At 42.3% G+C, this 20,582-nt stretch overlaps 1 protein-coding gene across 3 annotated transcripts in view; it reads left to right on the top strand.

Moving 5' to 3' along the window:
* The first annotated feature begins 793 nt into the window (after positions 1-793).
* The window catches only part of eya3 (EYA transcriptional coactivator and phosphatase 3), a 30,762-nt gene continuing 10,973 nt past the window's right edge, over positions 794-20,582 (top strand). Inside the window, exons 1-9 of one of the 3 annotated variants that reach the window (XM_061741124.1) lie at positions 794-904; positions 11,356-11,460; positions 12,934-12,983; positions 13,086-13,258; positions 13,972-14,026; positions 16,678-16,787; positions 16,990-17,127; positions 17,253-17,338; positions 19,783-19,960. In XM_061741124.1, the coding sequence (XP_061597108.1) occupies positions 11,404-11,460; positions 12,934-12,983; positions 13,086-13,258; positions 13,972-14,026; positions 16,678-16,787; positions 16,990-17,127; positions 17,253-17,338; positions 19,783-19,960 (847 nt within the window). In that variant the 5' untranslated portion in view covers positions 794-904; positions 11,356-11,403. Of the gene's footprint in view, positions 905-11,355; positions 11,461-12,933; positions 12,984-13,085; positions 13,290-13,930; positions 14,027-16,677; positions 16,788-16,989; positions 17,128-17,252; positions 17,339-19,782; positions 19,961-20,582 lie in introns of all 3 variants that reach the window. The other 2 variants (XM_061741123.1, XM_061741125.1) reach the window with 2 other exon arrangements.

The raw sequence follows: 20,582 nt of genomic DNA, 5'->3' as shown, positions 1-20,582 counted from the left end.
CTCCACCAGTGTTCTCCACCTGTGTTCTCCACCAGTGTTCTCCACCTGTGTTCTTCACCTGTGTTCTTCACCTGTGTTCTGTTCTCCACCAGTGTTCTGTTCTCCACCAGTGTTCTCCACCTGTGTTCTCCACCAGTGTTCTCCACCTGTGTTCTCCACCTGTGTTCTCCACCTGTGTTCTCCACCAGTGTTCTCCACCTGTGTTCTTCACCTGTGTTCTTCACCTGTGTTCTGTTCTCCACCAGTGTTCTGTTCTCCACCAGTGTTCTCCACCAGTGTTCTCCACCAGTGTTCTCGACCTGTGTTCTTCACCTGTGTTCTCCACCAGTGTTCTCACCTGTGTTCGGTTCTCCACCAGTGTTCTCCACCTGTGTTCTCCACCAGTGTTCTCCACCAGTGTTCTCCACCAGTGTTCTCCATCTGTTCTCCACCAGTGTTCTCCACCTGTGTTCTCCACCTGTGTTCTCCACCAGTGTTCTCCACCAGTGTTCTCCACCAGTGTTCTCCATCTGTTCTCCACCAGTGTTCTCCACCTGTGTTCTCCACCTGTGTTCTCCACCAGTGTTCTCCTGTGTTCTCCACCAGTGTTCTCCTGTGTTCTCCACCAGTGTTCTCCACCTGTGTTCTCCACCATTGTTCTCCACCAGTGTTCCCCACCTGTGTTCTCCATCTGTTCTCCACCTGTGTTCTCCATCTGTTCTCCACCTGTGTTCTCCACCAGTGTTCTCCACCTGTGTTCTCCACCTGTCATTCCCCCTCCTCTCCCGCCAAGGGGGAAGCAGCGCCCCGCGCATGCGCAGCAGCGCTGGCAACAGGCTTCCTGCTGGCTCCCTGACAACAGCCAGGTAGACGCCGCGGCTCCCCTGGAAACGCGGAGAACAGGTCCCCCGGCCCCCCGTCAATGGTAAGAGCAGCAGCCCCGCCACACAGGTGACGGCAGCAGCTGGTGTTGGTTTTACCCGTCAGTTAAACGCGTTTACAGCAGAGAGGGGCTGATGCTAACGCTGCTAGCGGTGCTGCAGGTCGCTCAGGCTAGCTGGGGCTGTGCCGCTTTAACCACAGCTTTATGTATGTCAAGCCCAGGTGCTTCTCTGTTCGTTTCTAGCTCCCCGTGTTGTGGTAACTGTTGAAGTTTCCTCAGTCCGCCATGAAACGAGCTGCTGCTTCCAGGAAGTAGTCGGGGCCGCGGCGGTAGCTCCGCAGCTAACTGGCCGGACCCGGCTATTTCCTGGAGGGAACCGGGACATAAAGACATGCCCGGTCCACCAGAGTCCAGGGGCCAGAGCCCTAAATATGATAACCTTCCTGGGTGGCAGCTGGATCATAGTTATCAGCTCATGAAGTTCAGAAAATTACATTTTAGATGCTGGTGCATGTCCTGGTTTAGACTCATGTACAGGATATCTGTCAATGTTTCACAATATTGTCTTTGGTATCATTTTAAAGGGGACCTTTCAAGCATTCATTCAAGCTAAGAAGTGAATCTTTCTGACCAACATAGAGGTCACTGCAGCTCTTTAAACTATAAACAACGCACATTTTCCCACAAATTTCGCCTAAATGATATACTGATATTTTATCAAAATGATTACATTTTCCAATAGACTTACTAGATCCACCCCATTTTGTAGTATTCTCCCTATTTCTGCTGTAAATGTTTTTCAGATTTGTCTTGTCTATCAATCCATTCACAAGCTACTTCCAACCTGTTTCCTTTTGTTTTTTAAATTAACTTTATTATTATTATCCTTACATCTTACATTACACAACTGGTGTACAATTGGTTTACAATTATTGTCAGGGAGAAAGAAAAACATCAGTATGTCAAAACATAGCTATTGCCCTATAGTTGTGTAATGTTGAAAGAAACAAAACCTGCGTATATTTATATTTTTTTAAGGTAAAACGAACAAAACAGAACTAACTAAAGACAAACACACACACAAAAAAAGGGGAACAATGATGAATCAAAACAGGATATGGGCTTGTAACAGCGACTTAATTCAGTTGCAGGGAGACCAAACTACAATATTATAAGGGGTTTGGATATACACACACATAAAATGATGTACGTATAAAACGCATGAAACCTGGCAGTCCTTCAAACCAACAGAGAAATGACCGAGAAAGTAAGTGAGTGGAGACAAGTAATTTAGTTTCTAGATAATTGTACGGTATATAGGAGACCCATTTTGACCATGACCTTGTGAATTTATCCATTTGTAGCCGAAGTGAGAAAGTAATCCTTTCCATTTTATATATTTCATTAACAATATCAGTCCATTCCTCCATTGTGGGGGAGTCAGGATGCAGCCAGTGACTTGTGATGGTTTTCTTGCCAGCAGAAATCAGAGCACCAACTAGATATTTGTTGGGGGGGATTTCAGTTCAGTTCCCTGTCAGTCTGGAGGATCTGGCTGGGGGGAGTCAGGGGAGACAATTTAGCTTCCTGACCGCTTGGTCCATCCCACCTTTTTCGGGACTACTTTTTCCCAATTTTCAGTTAGGTTCAGAGGTCCTTTTTATTGGAAAACCTTACCACACCATATTAGAGAATGCTCGAGCACAAATAATTTGAAAAAACAAATCACAACTTTTTTGCTAGTCCAGTTTAGCAAAGCTTAACCACTAATTTCCAGTACATCTCTGCACATCCTCATCAGATTCCTGTTTTTCTAGTAATTTAGCTTATTCTCCTTAGTTGTCCTATGTTTTACATATCTCTGTACAGGGCTCCAGACTGCGACCAAATGCTCGCATTTTGCGACCAAAATTTGAGTATGTGCGACTGAATTTCATGTCCACTCGCACACGTGCGACCAGTAAATTTGCCAGCGTTACACCAACGCCGTAGGCTCTGCGTTGGTGTAACGCGGAACCAAAAATCAGCCGTTAGACTATCCAATTAAATCATGTTGGACATTAAACTGACGCTGTTGGAAACCAATAAAGCTAGCCAGAGCCTTGGTATCAGCCAATCAGAACCGGAGGAGGGCGGGTTCGCCCCCTTGTTAGAGACTGGGGGACCAGTAGTCACGTCATTTAATTCACTATGTGCGTGGTGTGAAACTATCAAACAATGAACACGGCGTCAAAGAGCAGCGGTAGCGTTAACAAAGCGCTGGTTTTTAAAACTCGGACTAAATTAAGTTTTCTTTTGAAAAAATGCTGAAAAAAGGGTCGCTAAGAGCCGGGGACACTGCGCTTCTTTCCCCCGCCCGCCCCCGCTGCCCTCATGAAGAAAACAAACATGTGGAAGCGGCCGCCTGAGAAACCAGCGCAGAAAATACAGAACCAAAGTTTACTCCGTACAGACAGCAGGCTGAGCAGCACTGTTAATGCTGGAAATTACTTGCTGTTTGAGTCTGTGTTTATGCTGCCATATGCGTTAATGTCCGCTCACACAGACAACTGTTAAGAAACAAACCCCGCTCTCGCGCTCCACGTGAGGAGAGCGCGTCGTACTGTAATACAAAATTATGATTATTACACCTACAGACGTCGCCGTTAAAGTACATGATCTTTTTTCGCATGTATCTTTTCGTGTCCAGTCAACTGTGTGTGGGCAAAACTTGCAGATCATTGAATCACCAGGCACGTTACACACAGACAAGGACACACTCATACACACTCATACACACCCCCACCCGTGCAAAACCAGTGTTTTGGATATTTCAGCTTAAATTTCAAAATGTTATATAAATTCAATGAAGGTCATAGCTTGTTTGGTTTCTTCTGTTATTGGACACACAGTTTGTCATGACATACCTGAAAAATCCCTGATGCTTCATGGCAAGCTGTGTGTCTGGTGACAGAATAAATTAGACAAGCTAAAATTATTTGTTTACTGCATGAGCTGTTGATATTTCCTTCTTTTTTGCACTTTAAATAGATATTGAAAGACCCATTTGAGTTATTTATTTTTTAGTTATTTCACAACAATTATTGTGAAATTATTATTTCACTAGTTATTTTACAGTTGTATAATTCAGGCAACAGCTCAAAAAACATTTTTAATAACACTAACCCACATTAATATCGGATCGGATCGAATCAAATGGTGATAAAAAACAGAAAAACAGAAGGGCTAATACAGCATTTAACTTTTTTACTTGAAACCTTTGGGAAACGACTGCACGGCAAAAAAGGGGCCATTCTTAAAGTGTGGTGCAGCGCATAGATGGCGGGGGAATATGAACTGGCCTGAAAAAAATTTTTCAGTCAAAAATATATTTTTTGCTTTAATCCCTGAATTCATTAATCTATTATGAAATACGTATTACTAATACACTGAAATGTAGTAGAAATGTAAAAATTTGGTTAGCGTGTCGATAAACGATGTGCGCTCCTAAAATTTCTGATTGTGCCCCTAAAAATTTTCAGTTAGGGGCTACTGTGCTCCTAGTGAAAAAAGTTAGTCTGGAGCCCTGCTGTAGATATTGTTTGTTTCATTATAGGAGAACCACTCGACAAGCCCTTATGGGTTTTTTGGTTCTTCCTGCACATTTTTTCTGTTTGTCTGTTTCTGTTCTGACTAACCAGGGTTCCTACGGGGGCTTAAAATCCTTGAAAGTGCTTGAATTTCAATGTTGTGTTTTCAAGGCCTGAAAAGTGCTTGAATTGTAGTTTAAGTGATTGAAAGGGCTTGAAAGTTTAACTCTGTCTTTCACAAAATTGGGATAACACTGTATAGTTTAGTTATTACAAGGAGAAATAAAATCAGTAAGATGAAACATAACTTCTACAAATTTTACCTCCAAGACAACTGTACAGGGGTTGAGTTTTTTGGTACTACCACAGGTAAAATTTTATGAAACCAGAAATGTAGGTATTAATGCCCTTGACTTTTGATTGACAGCCAGCACAGCCAATGGTGAGCTGTAATGGTGCTGCTTAGGACCGCCTTGATTTCTGTTATAACAGAGTATTATAATTCTTCCTTTTAAAAATAACATGTCTTGTTGTTCTGTTAAGTGGAGACCCCTGGGACTAGTTTTGGTTCAATCTGAAAGGGTTTGAAGGATTGTAGAGGAGAATCGTCAACATGACATACAGTCGTGTAAGTAAGTTAAAGAGAACATAAGACTGTTTAGTTTGTCGAATCAAAGTACAAAATACAGAGCTGTTCTATCGGCAGTACAACATAAAATTACTTTGGTTGTGATCTGGCACTATATAAAAGTAAAATTTAATTCAGTTAACCCTCTTATGATTATAATTATGTTCAGACCGCTTGAGTTTATTTTTATTTTATGGCTGTAGAATTAAATTTAAAAAAGTGGCATCAGTGAGTGCTTCTGCCCCTTTTTCCAAAATAACTTTTTTAATAAGTGTCAGTTTTTTTACTGCTTTAACTTTTTAAAGAGGAAAAAACATATTTGGATATTTTTTTCCCACTCATAACAGGAACATAACTGGAATGACATGAACAAACAATTTCACATTAACAATTTAAACTTTGATCTATTTAACCTATAAAAAAAGTCAGTCTTGAGCCTTTAGTGGTCACTTATCTGCCTGTTTGTATAATAAATGTCCAGGTGTTTCCTATCTGGTGTTGTATCTGGAGCAGTTCTTCTCAGTTGCAGAGCTTCACATTCAAATGCTGTCGTGGGCTGCTGGCATCTTATTTATGACACTAAAACTCAGATATCTCACACATTTATCTCCAAAACTCAATAAAACTCTCTTTGCCCCCTCTCACTATTCAAAGCTGCAGGTTGATGTGTTTACAGTAATGTCTAGTCATACCTAACACCATCTCCTGCTTTGAAATACTTTTGAATTCTGTCAGCAGTGACAGGTTGGACTATCAGAAGGTTTTAACCTGACCTTCAAGGAGGGGCTGGGCATCTGAATTAATGATGTACGGTGGCGCTAGTTTGCATCATAAGTTATCATGATTTCAGTCTTCCTTTATGGCGGACTTCACACAATCAACGCACTTTAAAATACAGAGGACCATTCCTATGGAACAATTTACCTAAAATCAGTATCTTCACTGGCTTTGTTCAAAAAACCCTTGAAAAATTCATTCTTTAGTTAAGATCAGAAACACTTCTGGGGTTGTTAAATTGTACTTCTTTTCATGCAATTATCCTATATCTTCTTTTTTCCTATCTTTCAATAATTCAGTATTGTTTTTCTATTTCATGCTAAATTGTCCTTTTCTGTTTTATAGTATGCATTTCTATATTGTGTTTTTGCTTTGAAGTCAGCTGCTACTACTGCTGCTGTTACTGCTGTTGTTTATTGTTATGTTTGTTTTATAAAGAGGAGGCATTTTCATAAGCCTTTTTGGCTTCTACCTCTCCTACTGTTTATAGTGGTTCTGTTTTATGTGCAAATAAACTAAACTAAACTAAAACTAAACTAAACAGTCAGCCAAGCCCAAAACCAATGACCTGCAGTAACTGAGTTCAGGTGGACGTGTTCTAGCCAGACTTCAGGCTGCTTGATCCACCCCTTTTTTCTTTTTTTTCATTTTTGGATTAACAAGGCTTGGGCGGAGCCGGTTCTTACCAACATGAAGAGCGATTACAAAGAGGCTTCGGAAATTGGTGGATGATGTTCCAGCCTTTCTTTTTCTTCAGTCTCATTGGCTGACAGATGAATGGTCTTGTGTGTCCATGTGGTCAGATGTGGTATTGCTACGTAACTTGGCTTTAAGATGAAAGAAGTTCTTTGGCGTCTTTGCTCGACACAGTGGCTGAGACTGAATAGTTACTGAAAGCTCTGTATGTCCAGTCCGTGTCAGTCTAACTTGTGTTCTCGACTCTGAAGCTCACTGGCGATGCACATCATTGTAGTTATCATTTGAGGAAGTTGGTCTTCTCTTTTAACATGGAGTGTTTTATTGACTGTGCTGAGTTTTGCTGTTATTTCTGTCAGAAAGTTCACCAGGATCTGCTGGATCCTTGTTCCTCATTTAGAAAAGTCTTCATCAAATTTCCCATGAATCCAACAACACCACGAGAAAAAGCTGTTTGCCTTTTAAATAAAGCGAGTTTACAAATTTGATCACAGCAATTAATGTGACGGACACAAGAAACCCTCAAAGATTGTTGTAGATGTTTGTGTTTTCACTTCTGTGGAACATGTCTGGAAATATGTGGAAAACGTTGATCTACTATAAGAAGGTAATGTTCCAGAGTATTTGTCTCTAGAGAGTACTTTACATATCATGCTCTGCCTCTTCCCAGACACCACTCTGCAGTATTTGTCATCATGGGACACCATTGCAGTTCAGAATCTCCAGATCTTCAGCTAATTTTCCAGGCTGTCATTAAACGTGATTTTATGACTCCTTTAAAGCGATCAATGAGGCCCTGTGTGGTGTACTGGTACTGTTGGATTTATTTTAGAAGGATGTGTGCTGATGGTTTTCAGGCTGGTTTTCCATTAGAGCTCTTGTCTGCGTTCCGGTCTCCAGGTCTAAAGATGGAAATGGGCAGCTGAACTTTCTCTGCTAGTTGTTTCCCGTTAACCCTGCCTGTCCTCCTCATTCAATTCAGCTTTATTTATATAGCACCAAATCACAACACGTCATCTCAAGGCACTTCACCAATACAGTTCAACTCATCCCAAAAGGAGTCCAATTAATACAAAGCCAACAAAATAACTAACAATTATTGCTTTGCTGAAGAAACTAACAGATTGCATTTCAATGATTCTTTGCTGCTTGCTCAGGACGGGGGGGTCCTGAGCAAGCAGGAAGAAGGAACACAGCTTAATAACAACAATGATGTCATGTTTTTAAATAAAAGTGCTCATTACATACATTTCTAGTTTAGCCATATACATATAAAGTAGTCAAAAAAGGGAGTCCAAGGCACTCTTCTTGTGGAAAAATATTAAAAAGCCTTTATTGAAACATGGCAAATAAGTTATTAGTTATAAGCAAACTTATTTGCCATGTTTCAATAAAGGCTTTTTAATATTTTTCCACAAGAAGAGTGCCTTGGACTCCCTTTTTTGACTAGATATTGTTTTTTTCCCAAACACCAAAGAGCACCTTCAAGATTTTTTCTGAACAATTCCCTGAGCACTTCGGATTTTTTCTTCACTTGATGACATATAAAGTAGTGATTAATATCACGTATCTGCATTCTGCCTCAAAATAACTGGACATTCATTTTTGTCAATGTAGCCCATCCCTTGTTGAAGACTCTTGTTTTGATAATTAAACAGCGGTATTGTGTTTAACCTGCGTTCTGTCAGGCCAGCAGGGGCAGACTGTTGTCAATGAGGGGGGGGTAATTGTTTCAACATGGTTTTATGCACGTTAGAGAGATTTTGCACAGAAATGAGGCTCCCATTAAAGTTTTGGAATAACCTCAAACAGTTCAAAAGAATGTAAACTGCTTGAAAGTCAGATCTGTGGAAGGAAAACAAGGTTCATATGAAATCTGCTGATTTTGTCCACCAGAACGGACAAATATCACATCCAGATTCTGACCTAAATTGATTACTACATTCCAACAAATATTGGGTGTGATGCACGTTTAAACTCTGGGGGATTTTTTTTTTTATTTTAAGAATTACAACAATAGAGAATAAAGCGTATCAAATTTTAAAATTAGGTTAATGCAGCCTCAGCTAAACTGATAACACTGGTTCAATGTTTACTGAACGAACACTAAGCATTGTGGGAAATAGTAAGTACCCCACTCTCCAAGAGCGGGAGGTCCAGTTCCTTTTTTTTCAAACAACACATCTCCTGAGCTGGAGATGCTGCTGACCTACCTGACCTGCCTTTCACCTGTAAATACTTAATGAGGTTGTTCATTTTTTCCACTCAGCAACATTTGTACCACTGGTCACTTGTCCAACCTTTCAAAATGATTCTTCCAATATAAACTAACACTATACTGCTAAAAAACAGAACTGATGTGACATAACTAGCTCAGGCCAAAAACTGGCCCCCACTGCTCGTCTACCTGCCGACCCAGAAAAGGAGTTGCATGACTTGCTGTACTGACTTTTAGAAGCAAGAAGATTTGGGGTTCTGACGGTGAAAGTAATGTGCCACTGGAAGATGCAATGATATAAATCTGAGTATTTCCGGTGCTGCTGTCAGAATCAGAATGAATTGTAATTATATTCTGGGAAGCCTGCTGGAACACGCCCACCTTATTTTAGTCATAGTTAGTTGTAACTTGGCTGACTTAGTTGATGCTAACCTCTGATGCTAGAGCAGAAACCAGGACTAGCGGGGCAGATGGTTGGTTTTAATGTCCAGAACCATGGTTGGAGGAGCCAGAAAGCCTTTCAGCAATAATCAGAATCAGTATCAGAATCATGTTTGTTTGGCCCAAGTCAGGTCAAACAAAACATGGAATTTGACTCAGTATTTTCACTCACTGACTGTACAGTAAATAGGCAATAGACAAATGACAGCTCTTATTAACATATATACAATCCTTTTTTAAAGTGAAAGGTGCAGCAGTATGAGGTAGACATGATTGTTGAAAGGTGCATGTTACAGCATCTGATTGTGGTTATTATTATTATTATTGCATAGTGATTGATTACTCTTAGACTCTATGAGTGATGAGAGTTGATCAGAGCAACAGCTTGGGGGGAGAAACTGTCTCTGAGTCTGGAGGTTTTAGCGTACAGTGCTCTGTAGCGCCGTCCAGAGGGGAGGAGTTCAAACAGACTGTGTCCTGGGTGTGAGGGGTCTGCAGAGATGCTACCTGCCCGTTTCCTGGTGCTGGACAGGTACAGGTCCTGGATAGATGGAAGGTCCAATTATCCTCTCTGCCGACCTAATTGTCCGTTGCATAACGCCTCATTCCCACTGTCAAGTACAGTGGTGGAGGGATGATGGTCCGGGACCTGGACACCTGTCAGTCCCGGAGACATTTGTCTCTAGAGTTCTCTAGAGTCCAATGTCAGGCCTCAGAAAGAGAGTGGTTTTCAGTAGTGATGCACCGAAATGAAAATTTGTGGCCGAAACCGAAAATAATAATAAACACTTGGCCGAATACCGAACAATACCAAACATGGTTCTTCGCAGTTTTTCATTTATTTTGCCAGTTTTTTCCCCATTGCATAAATCAAATATATTTGATTTAGGCATGCTTTTCAAAGAAAAAAATCTTTTACAAAATTACAAGGTAGAAAATATTTATTGAACATAAAAAACGGAGGTTCCACCTCCTGGTGAATGTTAGGCAAAATTCTTATGTGGTCACTTTTTGGTTGGCCAACGATTTATGTTTGTGGTGCGCAACTGTTACGGGACGGAGCAGCCAGTCTATTTCCTTATATTACAACGGCATTATTAATTGTTCGTTTTTTTCCCACTTATTCCACCGAACACCGAAAGTGTTTTTTTGCCATTTTCGGCCGAACAATTTCGGTTACCGAACAATCGGTGCATCACTAGTTTTCAGTAATTTGCCAGCAGACTGCTTGCATGACGATCATGTCATACATAAAAACACTTAAAACGTCTTGAAGGTGTTACCACTGCTACTGCTGTCAGCTATGGATAAGTGCTGGTGAGACTGCTCCGAGTCCAGTTGGACACAGGTGCTGCCGTGCTATTGTTCCCTTTTCACCCCAACACAACGGTCCAGCGAAACTAGGTCTTAAAATTCCCCATCCAAGTGTTAAAGTTGTGGTCCACACTTCTTAATCATAACTGTTTTATATAGGTTAAATAGTCTGCGTCCCAGTTGTGATTCAACAAAGACTTTTTTGAGTTCACTTACATAAACCTTGCGTAAGCTTGGTGACGTTTTCCAATGGGCCAGCAGGTTCACGTGGCACGTTCCTGTTTCAGAACAGGCCCATCAGGAGCTCCTCTGATTCATCGCTGGGGTTTTATGTTTGCTGTCTGACCTGTTTTCTCTCTGCGTCTGCATTATGTCAGTTAGATAAATGTCCCTTCTCTCCAGCTGTGGGGAAAAGCCACCTGAGCGAGCGGTGGTCAGACCGAGGTTAGATTTTATCTCCCTGAGACATTTATTGATATAATAGCTTGCACCTGTTCGCGACCAATGCTTTTGGATAATATGTTTTCATTGAGTGTAAGTTAGGTCCCATGTAAGGCAGCCCGCATCCTTAATCTAGCGGTAAACAGCAGGCGGGGGGGCAGGGGTCCCTGGCCCCGGCACACGTGCCTCACCTGCAGGTCTCGTGGAGGAGATGAATCCACGGTGCCCCACTTCCTTTGTCGCCCCATTAGCTCCCTGCTGATCGGCCCCTGATAGAGGCTGGGAGGGTCGGGGGGGGGGGTTGTCGATGAGTATTTATGGACAAAGGGAGGGCGGAGACACCTGGCGGTAAACTACATAAAGCTTGGCCCCTCGGTGCATCCTCACCCTGTGTGTTTGTGTGAACCAGGGTTCCGACAGGCCGTCCTGGTGCAGAGCGTAGGCTGAGCGTGGAGACATGTCGGGTCGCTCTGCTGCAGAGATGGACGACCCGCAGGAGCTGCCCGAGCTGCCGGTGAGTCCACACGGAGCACAACCGCGCTAAATAAGCACTGATCTGACATCTGACAGCTTTTGGTGCCTGAAGGTCCTGCAGCAGTTCCATGTGGTCCATCAAGTCAATCCTTTCTTTTTTTTGAGTAGCAGTAACGTCTCACATCTGAAATGCTACGGAAGAGTATTAGGGCCAGGCAGGAGAAAAATAAAAATAATACTTTAGAGGAGGAAGATTTTTTTTTCATTATGCACTTCGAGGAAAAAAGTCAAAATGTTGAGAAAAAAGTCTAAATTTCGAGAAAAAAGTCAAAATGTATTTCGACTTTAGTCTCGAAATGTCGACTTTTTTCTCGAAATTGTATTTCAACATTATTCTCAACATTTAGACTTTTTTTCTCAACATTTAGACTTTTTTCCTCGAAGTGCACAATAAAAAAAATCTTCCCCTCTCAAATATTTTTTCTCCTGCATGGCCCTAATACTCTTCCGTAGAAATGCAGTTTCACTTTTGTTTGAAAACGATTACTTTTTTTTTTTTTTTTTGTAAAGCGATAAGGCAAAATGAACAGCTTTAAATTCAATTACATGGTTTTTATTAGCAAAACAAGCCAGTAATTAGAGACATAGCATAGATCAGCAAAATTAGGAGAATAAAATAGTTGTGCAGGATGTCAAGATTTTCACGGTAAACTCTTGATGTACACTACTGTAAAAGTACTGTGGTATTTGTGCCCTGAAAGCCAGTCGATGTAATTTGGTGGGAGTGCTGCGTGATTATGACCCCACCAGATCCACTGTATCATCCAAAACCAGCCGGAGTGACTGACACTCAGCAGCTGGCGGAACATGAAAGTTTTCCTTTAAGCCAGATGTTTTTTCTCAGCATGCCTCCGTTTTTCATCAAAACAGAGGGAAATGTGTTCTCTGTCTCATGATGGAAATCCGTACGACAACAAAAGAGTTTCTCAGCTGCTTCGTAGAGACCGGGACGAAATCAGAGCAGGATTGAATGGAAGTCCAAAACTTGTGCTGTCTTAATCTCCTCCATTAATCGTTTTTTGCAGAAACACAAATGTAATATGGATGTTTCCAGGAAACTCTTGTAGTGCCCACAATTACAACATCATTTAATGTAGTTTCTCTCTAAATAGTGACAGTTTGACACAAAGTTTTAGTGGATTTTCAGTCGGAGTCAGATGGAATGTTGGCGGTTACCATGGCGACCTCGACGGTGCTCTGTAGATACATCTGCACTCTTTGCAGCAGTAAGACCAGGAACGGCCGGCAGCAGCATTCCCACTACGATGAAGCAAATCTGTGTTAGAAAATCTCAAAAACTTCAGTTCAAAACTTATTTCTGTCACGTTTGATCATCTGTTTTTTGTAATTTGGTTAGAATCTCTTAATCGTGTAGAGAAATAAGATCCTCATAATTGTGAAGCAGCAGAGAAAGTGTGAACGCTTTTGATAACGTGTGTTTTTGTGTGTTTAGGCAAAGAAGGTCAAGATTGAGACGAATGCTGGACCAGAGAAGGAGAAAAGGTTTGTTCGTGACGTTCATGTCCTTCTACTGCCTTCCCAGCTGACGCCGCCGGCTCAGTGCTGCTAGTTCTTCTGTCCTGACTAATTTTGCTGCTCTTGCAGTACGCTGGGTGAAGACAGGAATCCAGCTGCGGGTTTAACGCCGTCGGAGCAGGGCGGCTCTTACTCGGCCCTGTCCACCGTCCAGCTGGATGCAGGTGAGCAGGAGCAGGCGAAGGCAGACGGAGCAGCAAACCAAACGTGCGAGGAGGCCGTCAACTCGTATGCACACGCAGGTACCCACACACACCTTCTCTTCTGCCTTAGGCCACGTTTACACGTAGCCGGGTATTTACAAAAACTGATATTTTCCCCTCTCCGTTTTCAAAAATATCCTAGTTTACACGGACTCGCATGAAAACGCTGTTAACGTTGTGCCAGCCAATCAGAATCCTGGAAAAAACATCAACAAATGACACGTGTAACTTCCAGTTAAGGCTGATTTATGGTCCCGCGTTACACCAACGCAGAGCCTACGGCGTAGGTTACGCGGCGACGCACACCCTACGGCGCGCATCGCCGCGTACCCTACGCCGTAGGCTCTGCGTCGATTTAACGCGGGACCATAATTCAGGCTTTACTTCCAAGACGGAACGAGAGTCTGAGAGAATTTAAAACAGGTAAAATAAAAGAAAATATTGACGGTGGCCAAACAAATTGTAAACACAGGTCGCACACATGACGCTGCTGGTGACGTTTCTGTTGCATAATGTGACGTAAATCTCCGTTTTCCTCTGATTTCTCTGTTTAGACGCAAACGTGAAAACTGAGTTTTTTAAAATCTCCACTTTAGCCGGAGTTTTCAGAAATGATCGTTTTTAGGGGCTTTGAGCTGCGTTTACGTGTAAACGAACGGCCAAAACGCATGAAAACGCCTCAGTTTTTGCCCCGTGTAAACGGGGCCTCAGTCCAGCAGATTTGAAAGAACTGAAGTTCTTCTCTTTTACAGCCACGGAATCAACAGCCACGTCTGACTACGCCCAGCAGGTTTATCAAGGAAACAGGTGAGCATCTTTCACTAATCTGTCACATTTAATGCTAGATTTACACTGAAACTGTCAAAAATTGCCTGTGGAGGCTCGGAACGCCTGCATCGGACTGCTTACCAAAGTCTGTCGACCACTGCAGTGGGCGGAGCTTTCAAGCTGCGCTTTACTGGAGTGAACAAAGTGCATATAGTCTAGATATAGCTACATATAGCTGCACATCTTCAGTTTCCTATTTCACCATGGATCCCACTTTGGGAAGCCTTATTTATATTTCAGCGTCATTTCCGCATAGATAAGAGTGAGTTTATTGCTCCTTAACGAGGTCGGTCCTGGATCAACATCAACCATCAGAGTCGTTGGTCCCAGTGAAGCTGCAGTCTGTCTGCGGTTAACACTGACACACCGGGTCGGAGCAGATTTGGTCTTATTGTTTAAACTGTGTTTTGTGATTAATAAGCAAGGTTTTTAATTATTTTGCGTTGGATCGATGTAGCAAATAAAATCGTTCGGACCATCCAGCTCCTCAACCATCAGTTACGTGTTTCACATGAGCAGTTCAGGTAAAAACAGCAGTCAAATCAGCAAAAATGTCAGTTTGCTGGATGAAATATATTAATTCCTGTTAAAATAAGTTTGTTAGTGCACAGCTCTGCTCATGTGTGCATGTGAATGACTGTACGTTTGTGTGTACATGAAAGTACAATCTGCATTGAGGCTTCTCGCTTTGGGAATCCCGGTCTGTGATTGGACGCTGTCTCGGCGTCGCCGCTGCTCGTTTGCATTAAGTTGAGATTGTTCAATTTCAAATTGACGCTCTGGACGCCTCCGTGGCCTCTCGCAGCACACTTTCATAGAAAATGAATGGCAACCGGATTCCTATGATGTCTGTGGCACTTTCAGTGTGAATCCAGGGTAAGACTAACCGAAGACACGAATCCAGCTGCAGTTTTAAGGTTAAGTTGAGATCCCAGAAACTTCACACTTGTTCTGTCTGGGGGGGCGAGTGAGAGAGGGTTTGAGTGTAGAAGTTGAGTAAAGGTGCTGTTTTCTTTAAGTTGAGATGTGGTTCACATTCTGGCATCAGACTTTGATGTAAACACCAAAGTCCTCGGAGAAAAGCACCAAGCCATTCACCTGATGACTCGACCAGTCACAGCCGATCTCCACATGTATGGAGGATCAGCGCCTTCGGATAAACTTCTCAGAGACTGAGTTGTTGCTAGTCCCAGACAACCAGTATCAATGATTAGATCACCTCTTCATCCCTCTGTCCTACCAAGGTTGAGAGAAACCTGGGTGTCCTGATCCATGACCACTTACTCTTCTCTGGCCGTGTAGCATCTGCATGAAAGAAAAGAAAGAAAACTCAGGTCGTACCTACATCAACATGCTACTCAGCTCTTGGTGGCGATCTTCTCGTGGGTCTTCCAGCATGATTAAATCTCTCGAGATGGTCCAGAACGCAGCGATGGGCCTGGTGTTCAGCCAACCAAAAAGAGCTTGCGTCTGTCATGTTTAACCATCCGTCGTCACTTTAGCTCCTCGGTGATTAATTTGACATCTGAGCTTTGAATCAGTTGAGCAGGTGGCAGCATCCCAGAAGCCATCTGCTCGTCCCTGCTAAAAATACACATTGCGTTTATTTTGGTGCCGGGCCGCTGCCGGGCCGCTGCCGGGCCGCTGCCGGGCCGCTGCCGGGCCGCTGCCGGGCCGCTGCCGGGCCGCTGCCGGGCCGCTGCCGGGCCGCTGCCGGGCCGCTGCCGGGCCGCTGCCGGGCCGCTGCCGGGCCGCTGCCGGGCCGCTGCCGGGCCGCTGCCGGGCCGCTGCCGGGCCGCTGCCGGGCCGCTGCCGGGCCGCTGCCATTTGTACACTGCAGATCAGAATGACAGGAAGTCAGACAGGAGAATGGCATGAAGAAGCCAGTGGATTTTCAAAATAAAACACCATGAGTGGGCTCTGACGCTCGCGCTACATGAATCTGCGGAGGTTGTGGGTAAACAAATCAGAGGTTTCATGTACAAGGAAAAGTTCAGTTTAGAAGTGGAAAAACGCATCATCCTTTTGATATATAGAATTCTACTGAAGAGTATTAGGGCCAGGCAGGAGAAAAATCATATTTTTACAATTAAGTTTATCGGTTTGAACATTAAATATGTTGTCTTTGTAGTGTATTACATTTGAATAAAATGCTAAAAACCAAATTCTCAGAAATTAAAAACCTGAAAATGGAAAAAGTAAAAACTGAATCTGGGAAAGAATAAAACCGATTTCATAGTTCCTCTGTTTGCTGCCCTGGGTCTGTTTGGTAATTCTGCCACACAATGTTTCTGAAAGCAGTTATATCAGCATTCTCGGAGGTGTTTGGTCCTTACAGCATCATTAGCTGCCAATACTTGCTGTTGAATCTCAATATAATACTAGTATCCATATGTTGCATAACTACACAGTCATATCATTCATGCAACAGCTCAAAAAACAGTTTTAATAACACTAACCCAAATCAATATTGGAATCTAATCAGATTGAATCAAATCTTGATAATCGATTCTGAATCTTAAGAATCAGAATCGAATAGATTCTTGACATTTGAATTGATCCCCAGCCCTACTTGTGTGTGAGTTGCCGGTGATGCAGGTCCTGGTTCTCATTCCCGTCCTCTCTTTCAGCACCGCCGTGACGTCGTACAGCAGCTCGGCGACCTTCCCTCCTCTGGCCCAGTCCACCGTCTACTCATCCTTCCCCCAGACGGGACAGACCTACGGCCTCCCCCCCTTCGGTTGGTGCCCCCTGCTCCTCCACACTCCCCCACACTCTGATACTTCCCGCTCACTAAAACCTCGGCGTCATATCTTACTTTGCTTCTGTTCTTTGGCTCTGCTTGAATCCTGACCGGAGGACGTTCACCTGGCCCCGTCCTCCGTGACCCATCTCTGTCGCTGCTGCTTTGATTTTCTACCTCCACTGCTCTCTTATCTTAGGTGCTATGTGGCCAGGCATTAAAACTGAGACAGGGCTGCCTCAGGCGCCCTCTGGTGGCCAGCCTGGGTTTCTCAGCTTCAGCACCGCATACACCTCCACCCAGCCAGGCCAGCTGCACTACTCATATCCCAGCCAAGGCAAGCTGCAGCGTCACGCTGTCGCACCAGATCACACTGTCTGCACACACTTAAAAAAAGCCAACTAAAACAGCCAGGTTTTGAAGGCAAAGCCAAACATTAAAGACGTCTTTTTTTGTCCGCAGGCTCGAGCTTCACGACATCCAGCGTATATTCCAACATCCCATCAGCCACAGCCGTTACCACCGCCTCCACGGTGACCAGCCACCAGGTGAGGAGGGCAGTTCACCTGCAGCATCCAGAGCATGTGTGAAACATCGTTCAAATACGCCAGGGATATTCAATTGGCGGCCCGCGGGCCACATGCGGCCCGCCAGGAGCTTTTATGTGGCCCCTGGTCATATTTAAAAAAAGGGGTTGTTTGTTGAAAAAAAAAATATATATATATATTTTTTTTTTTAATAATAGTGATGCATCGAATGTTCGGCCGAAAATAGCAAAAAAAAATACTTTCGGTGTTCGGTGGAATAAGTGGGGAAAAAACCGAACAGTTAATAACGGCGTGTGATGACGCAATCAAACAGCGAACAGCTGCATGCAGCTTGCTTTGACCTCCCACCGTCCGGTTTTCAACAAGCTGGCAATGTCTCGCAAATGCAACTTCTCGCATTGAATGTCATGTCAGGTAAATCTATTTTTGTTTTTTATTTTTTTGTAAATGAGTGATGGACATTGGACAATATGGCACACATTAGTTTGGACTACTGTACTTCAGTTCCGAGCTCGAGCTGTTTTCTTTTTATTTAAATTGTTTTTGAGAGAGTGCCAACTCTCTCAAAAACTGCGCGTAAAACTGCGCGTAATTTTGTTGGCCCGCTGCACACCGCTGGCTGACGAGCAGCCTTGAGATACAGGCAGACACACAGGCAGACAGACATGCCAGGAATGCGTTCACACAAGGTGCGATTTTTATTTGTAATGTGTGCAGGGAATGCATATCGCATTTAAGTTTAAGAAGCTTGGTAGCCTATTTTTAGTTGGTTAACGATGCATAGTGTTTGTATATGTTAATCTCTGTTGGAGATGTTTTTTACTTCAGATTTTTTGCCAGTGTTGCACAGTGTTAATGTTTGTCACATTATTATTAACCTCCGTTGTATAGAGGACTTATTGACATCATTAGGCTTCTAGGATTGGCCTGACATTTTTTTCATTTGAATAAGTGAGGACTTTGCATTTCAGATGGAACTTCTAAGCCTCCTCTAATTTCATGTGATTGTTTTGTTTTGCTGATATAATGCACAGATGTGTCATTAATAAAGGAGCTTATGGTTAATATTTTGGTTGCTTATTTATAACATCAAACTGGCTACTACGGACTGAAATGCTTGTGCCCAATGGTTAATATAATATTCATATAAGGAAATCTTGGTGGAAAGTGGTGCTTTGTCATTATGGCGTGTTTTATTAAAAGTAGGTCAATATCAACTTCATTAAGTTTGCACAATGCATGGTTTCAAAATGAACTTGCATTCAAAATAATATTTCTTTATCTGAATATTATATTTAACATTCACAATTACTAAATCTGGAGACAATTAATACATAATTAATATGTAAACTAGATATATTCAAATGTATAATACAAATGTATTATATTTACGTCTATATATTAAGTCTTTGTCTTTGAGTGCAAAATACATTTTGAAAACCCCCACATTTTCAAATTGTGCGGCCCTCTCCATACAGTCCTTTTGCAGATGTGGCCCCCGGCCGAATCTAGTTGAATAGCCCTGAAATACGCTGACTGGAGTTCACAGTTTCACTGAAGGAAAAGATCAAATATTAATACTGACTACCCCCAAGATTCAACAGCTTGTAGATTCACGATCAGCAGCAATGATTTAAAGTTTCCAGTATCAACCTGGAGCATTTATCAGAGTTTATAGTTTATAGTTTTTATTTGGGGTCTGACACATAATACACAGTACATTACAGTAGCATATAAAAAAAGAAAGGAAAAAGAAAAGATAGAAAGTAATTCCGTTTAACATTTAGATATAAATAAAAACAATACATATTCATACATTTTTTTAACATCAACAAATAATTCAAATAATGTATGGTTATCATAGTTTGCACTAATAACCATTTTTAATAAATATTCATTTATTTTTATATATATATATATATATATATATATATATATATATATATATATATATATATATATATATATATATATATATATATATATACATGTATACATGTATGTATGTATATACACACACACACATACCAATATACTATCCACATTATTTATTTATTTAATATTAATTAATTAAGTGTTATATGTATCTATTCAAGAGATGTTTCTTTACTAACAATTTGAATTCTTCTATGTTAATAGTTTGCTTTAAGTGTGCTCAAAGTCTCTGGGTCCTAGGTGAATTCTGGTTCGTTCGTTCTTTCCAACGTTGCTTCAGGTCATGAAGGTTTTTAGACATTCACAGCTCTCAGAATCTCCCACCACCATGTTTCAGTCCAGCTCGTGTCAGTCCTTTAACCAGCTCATTCCAAAACTGATCAGAAACTACTGAAGGAGGGATTTATCGGATCTTTGGGGTTTACTGAGTCTCTTCAGATTTCCTTTAGAACAGCTGTGTTGAATGATGTCTAAATGTCCATCATCTGTGGTGTCTTCTCCTCCTGCAGGAGTTCAGCAGCTACAACCCTCTGGGCCAGAACCAGTTCTCCCAGTACTACTCTCTTCCTCCCAGCTACGTGCCGACCGGGTTGCCCAGCAACGACGAGCACAGCGCCGGCGTGGGTCTGACCGGATATTCGGCGGTGAAGTCGGAGGACGCTGCCTCCGCGGGACTTCCCCCCAGAGGTTCTTCTCCTACTTGTAGTGTTTCCTAGAGCAGGGTTTGTGTGTGTCACCTGGCTGCTGCTGCTTCTGTCTGATTAACACGGTAGGAACGCTTCAGGAAGGAGAACCAAGCTGAGGAAGTTAACGGACGGCTTAGCTCTCGTACCTTCCAGAGTTTTAGCACGTTGCTTCTAGGACTGGGGATCGATTCAAATGTCAAGATTCGATTCTGATTCTTAAGATTCAGAATTGATTATCAAGATTTTATTCAATTCGATTCCGATATTGATTTGGGTTAGTGTTATTAAAACAGATTTTCGAGCTGTTGCAGGAATTATATGACTGTAGTTATGCAACATTTTAATACTAGTATTATGTTAAGATTCAACAGCAAGTATTAGCAGCTAATGATGCTGTAAGGACCAATCATCTCCCAGAATGCTGATATAACTGTTTTCAGAAACATTGTGTGGGTCAGAATTATCAAACAGATCCAAGGCAGCAAACAGAGATAGGGCCGTATGAAATCAGTTTTAGTTTTTCCCACATTCCGTTTTAATTTTTTCCATTTTCGGTCAATTTCGGTTTTTAATTTTTGAGAATTTGGTTTTTAGTATTTTATGCAAATGTAACCCTACGACAG

The sequence above is a fragment of the Cololabis saira genome, chromosome 15 (genome assembly GCF_033807715.1).
Source record: "Cololabis saira isolate AMF1-May2022 chromosome 15, fColSai1.1, whole genome shotgun sequence".
In the NCBI taxonomy this organism is placed as follows: domain Eukaryota; kingdom Metazoa; phylum Chordata; class Actinopteri; order Beloniformes; family Belonidae; genus Cololabis; species Cololabis saira.
This window is presented reverse-complemented; position numbering and strand designations above follow the sequence as displayed.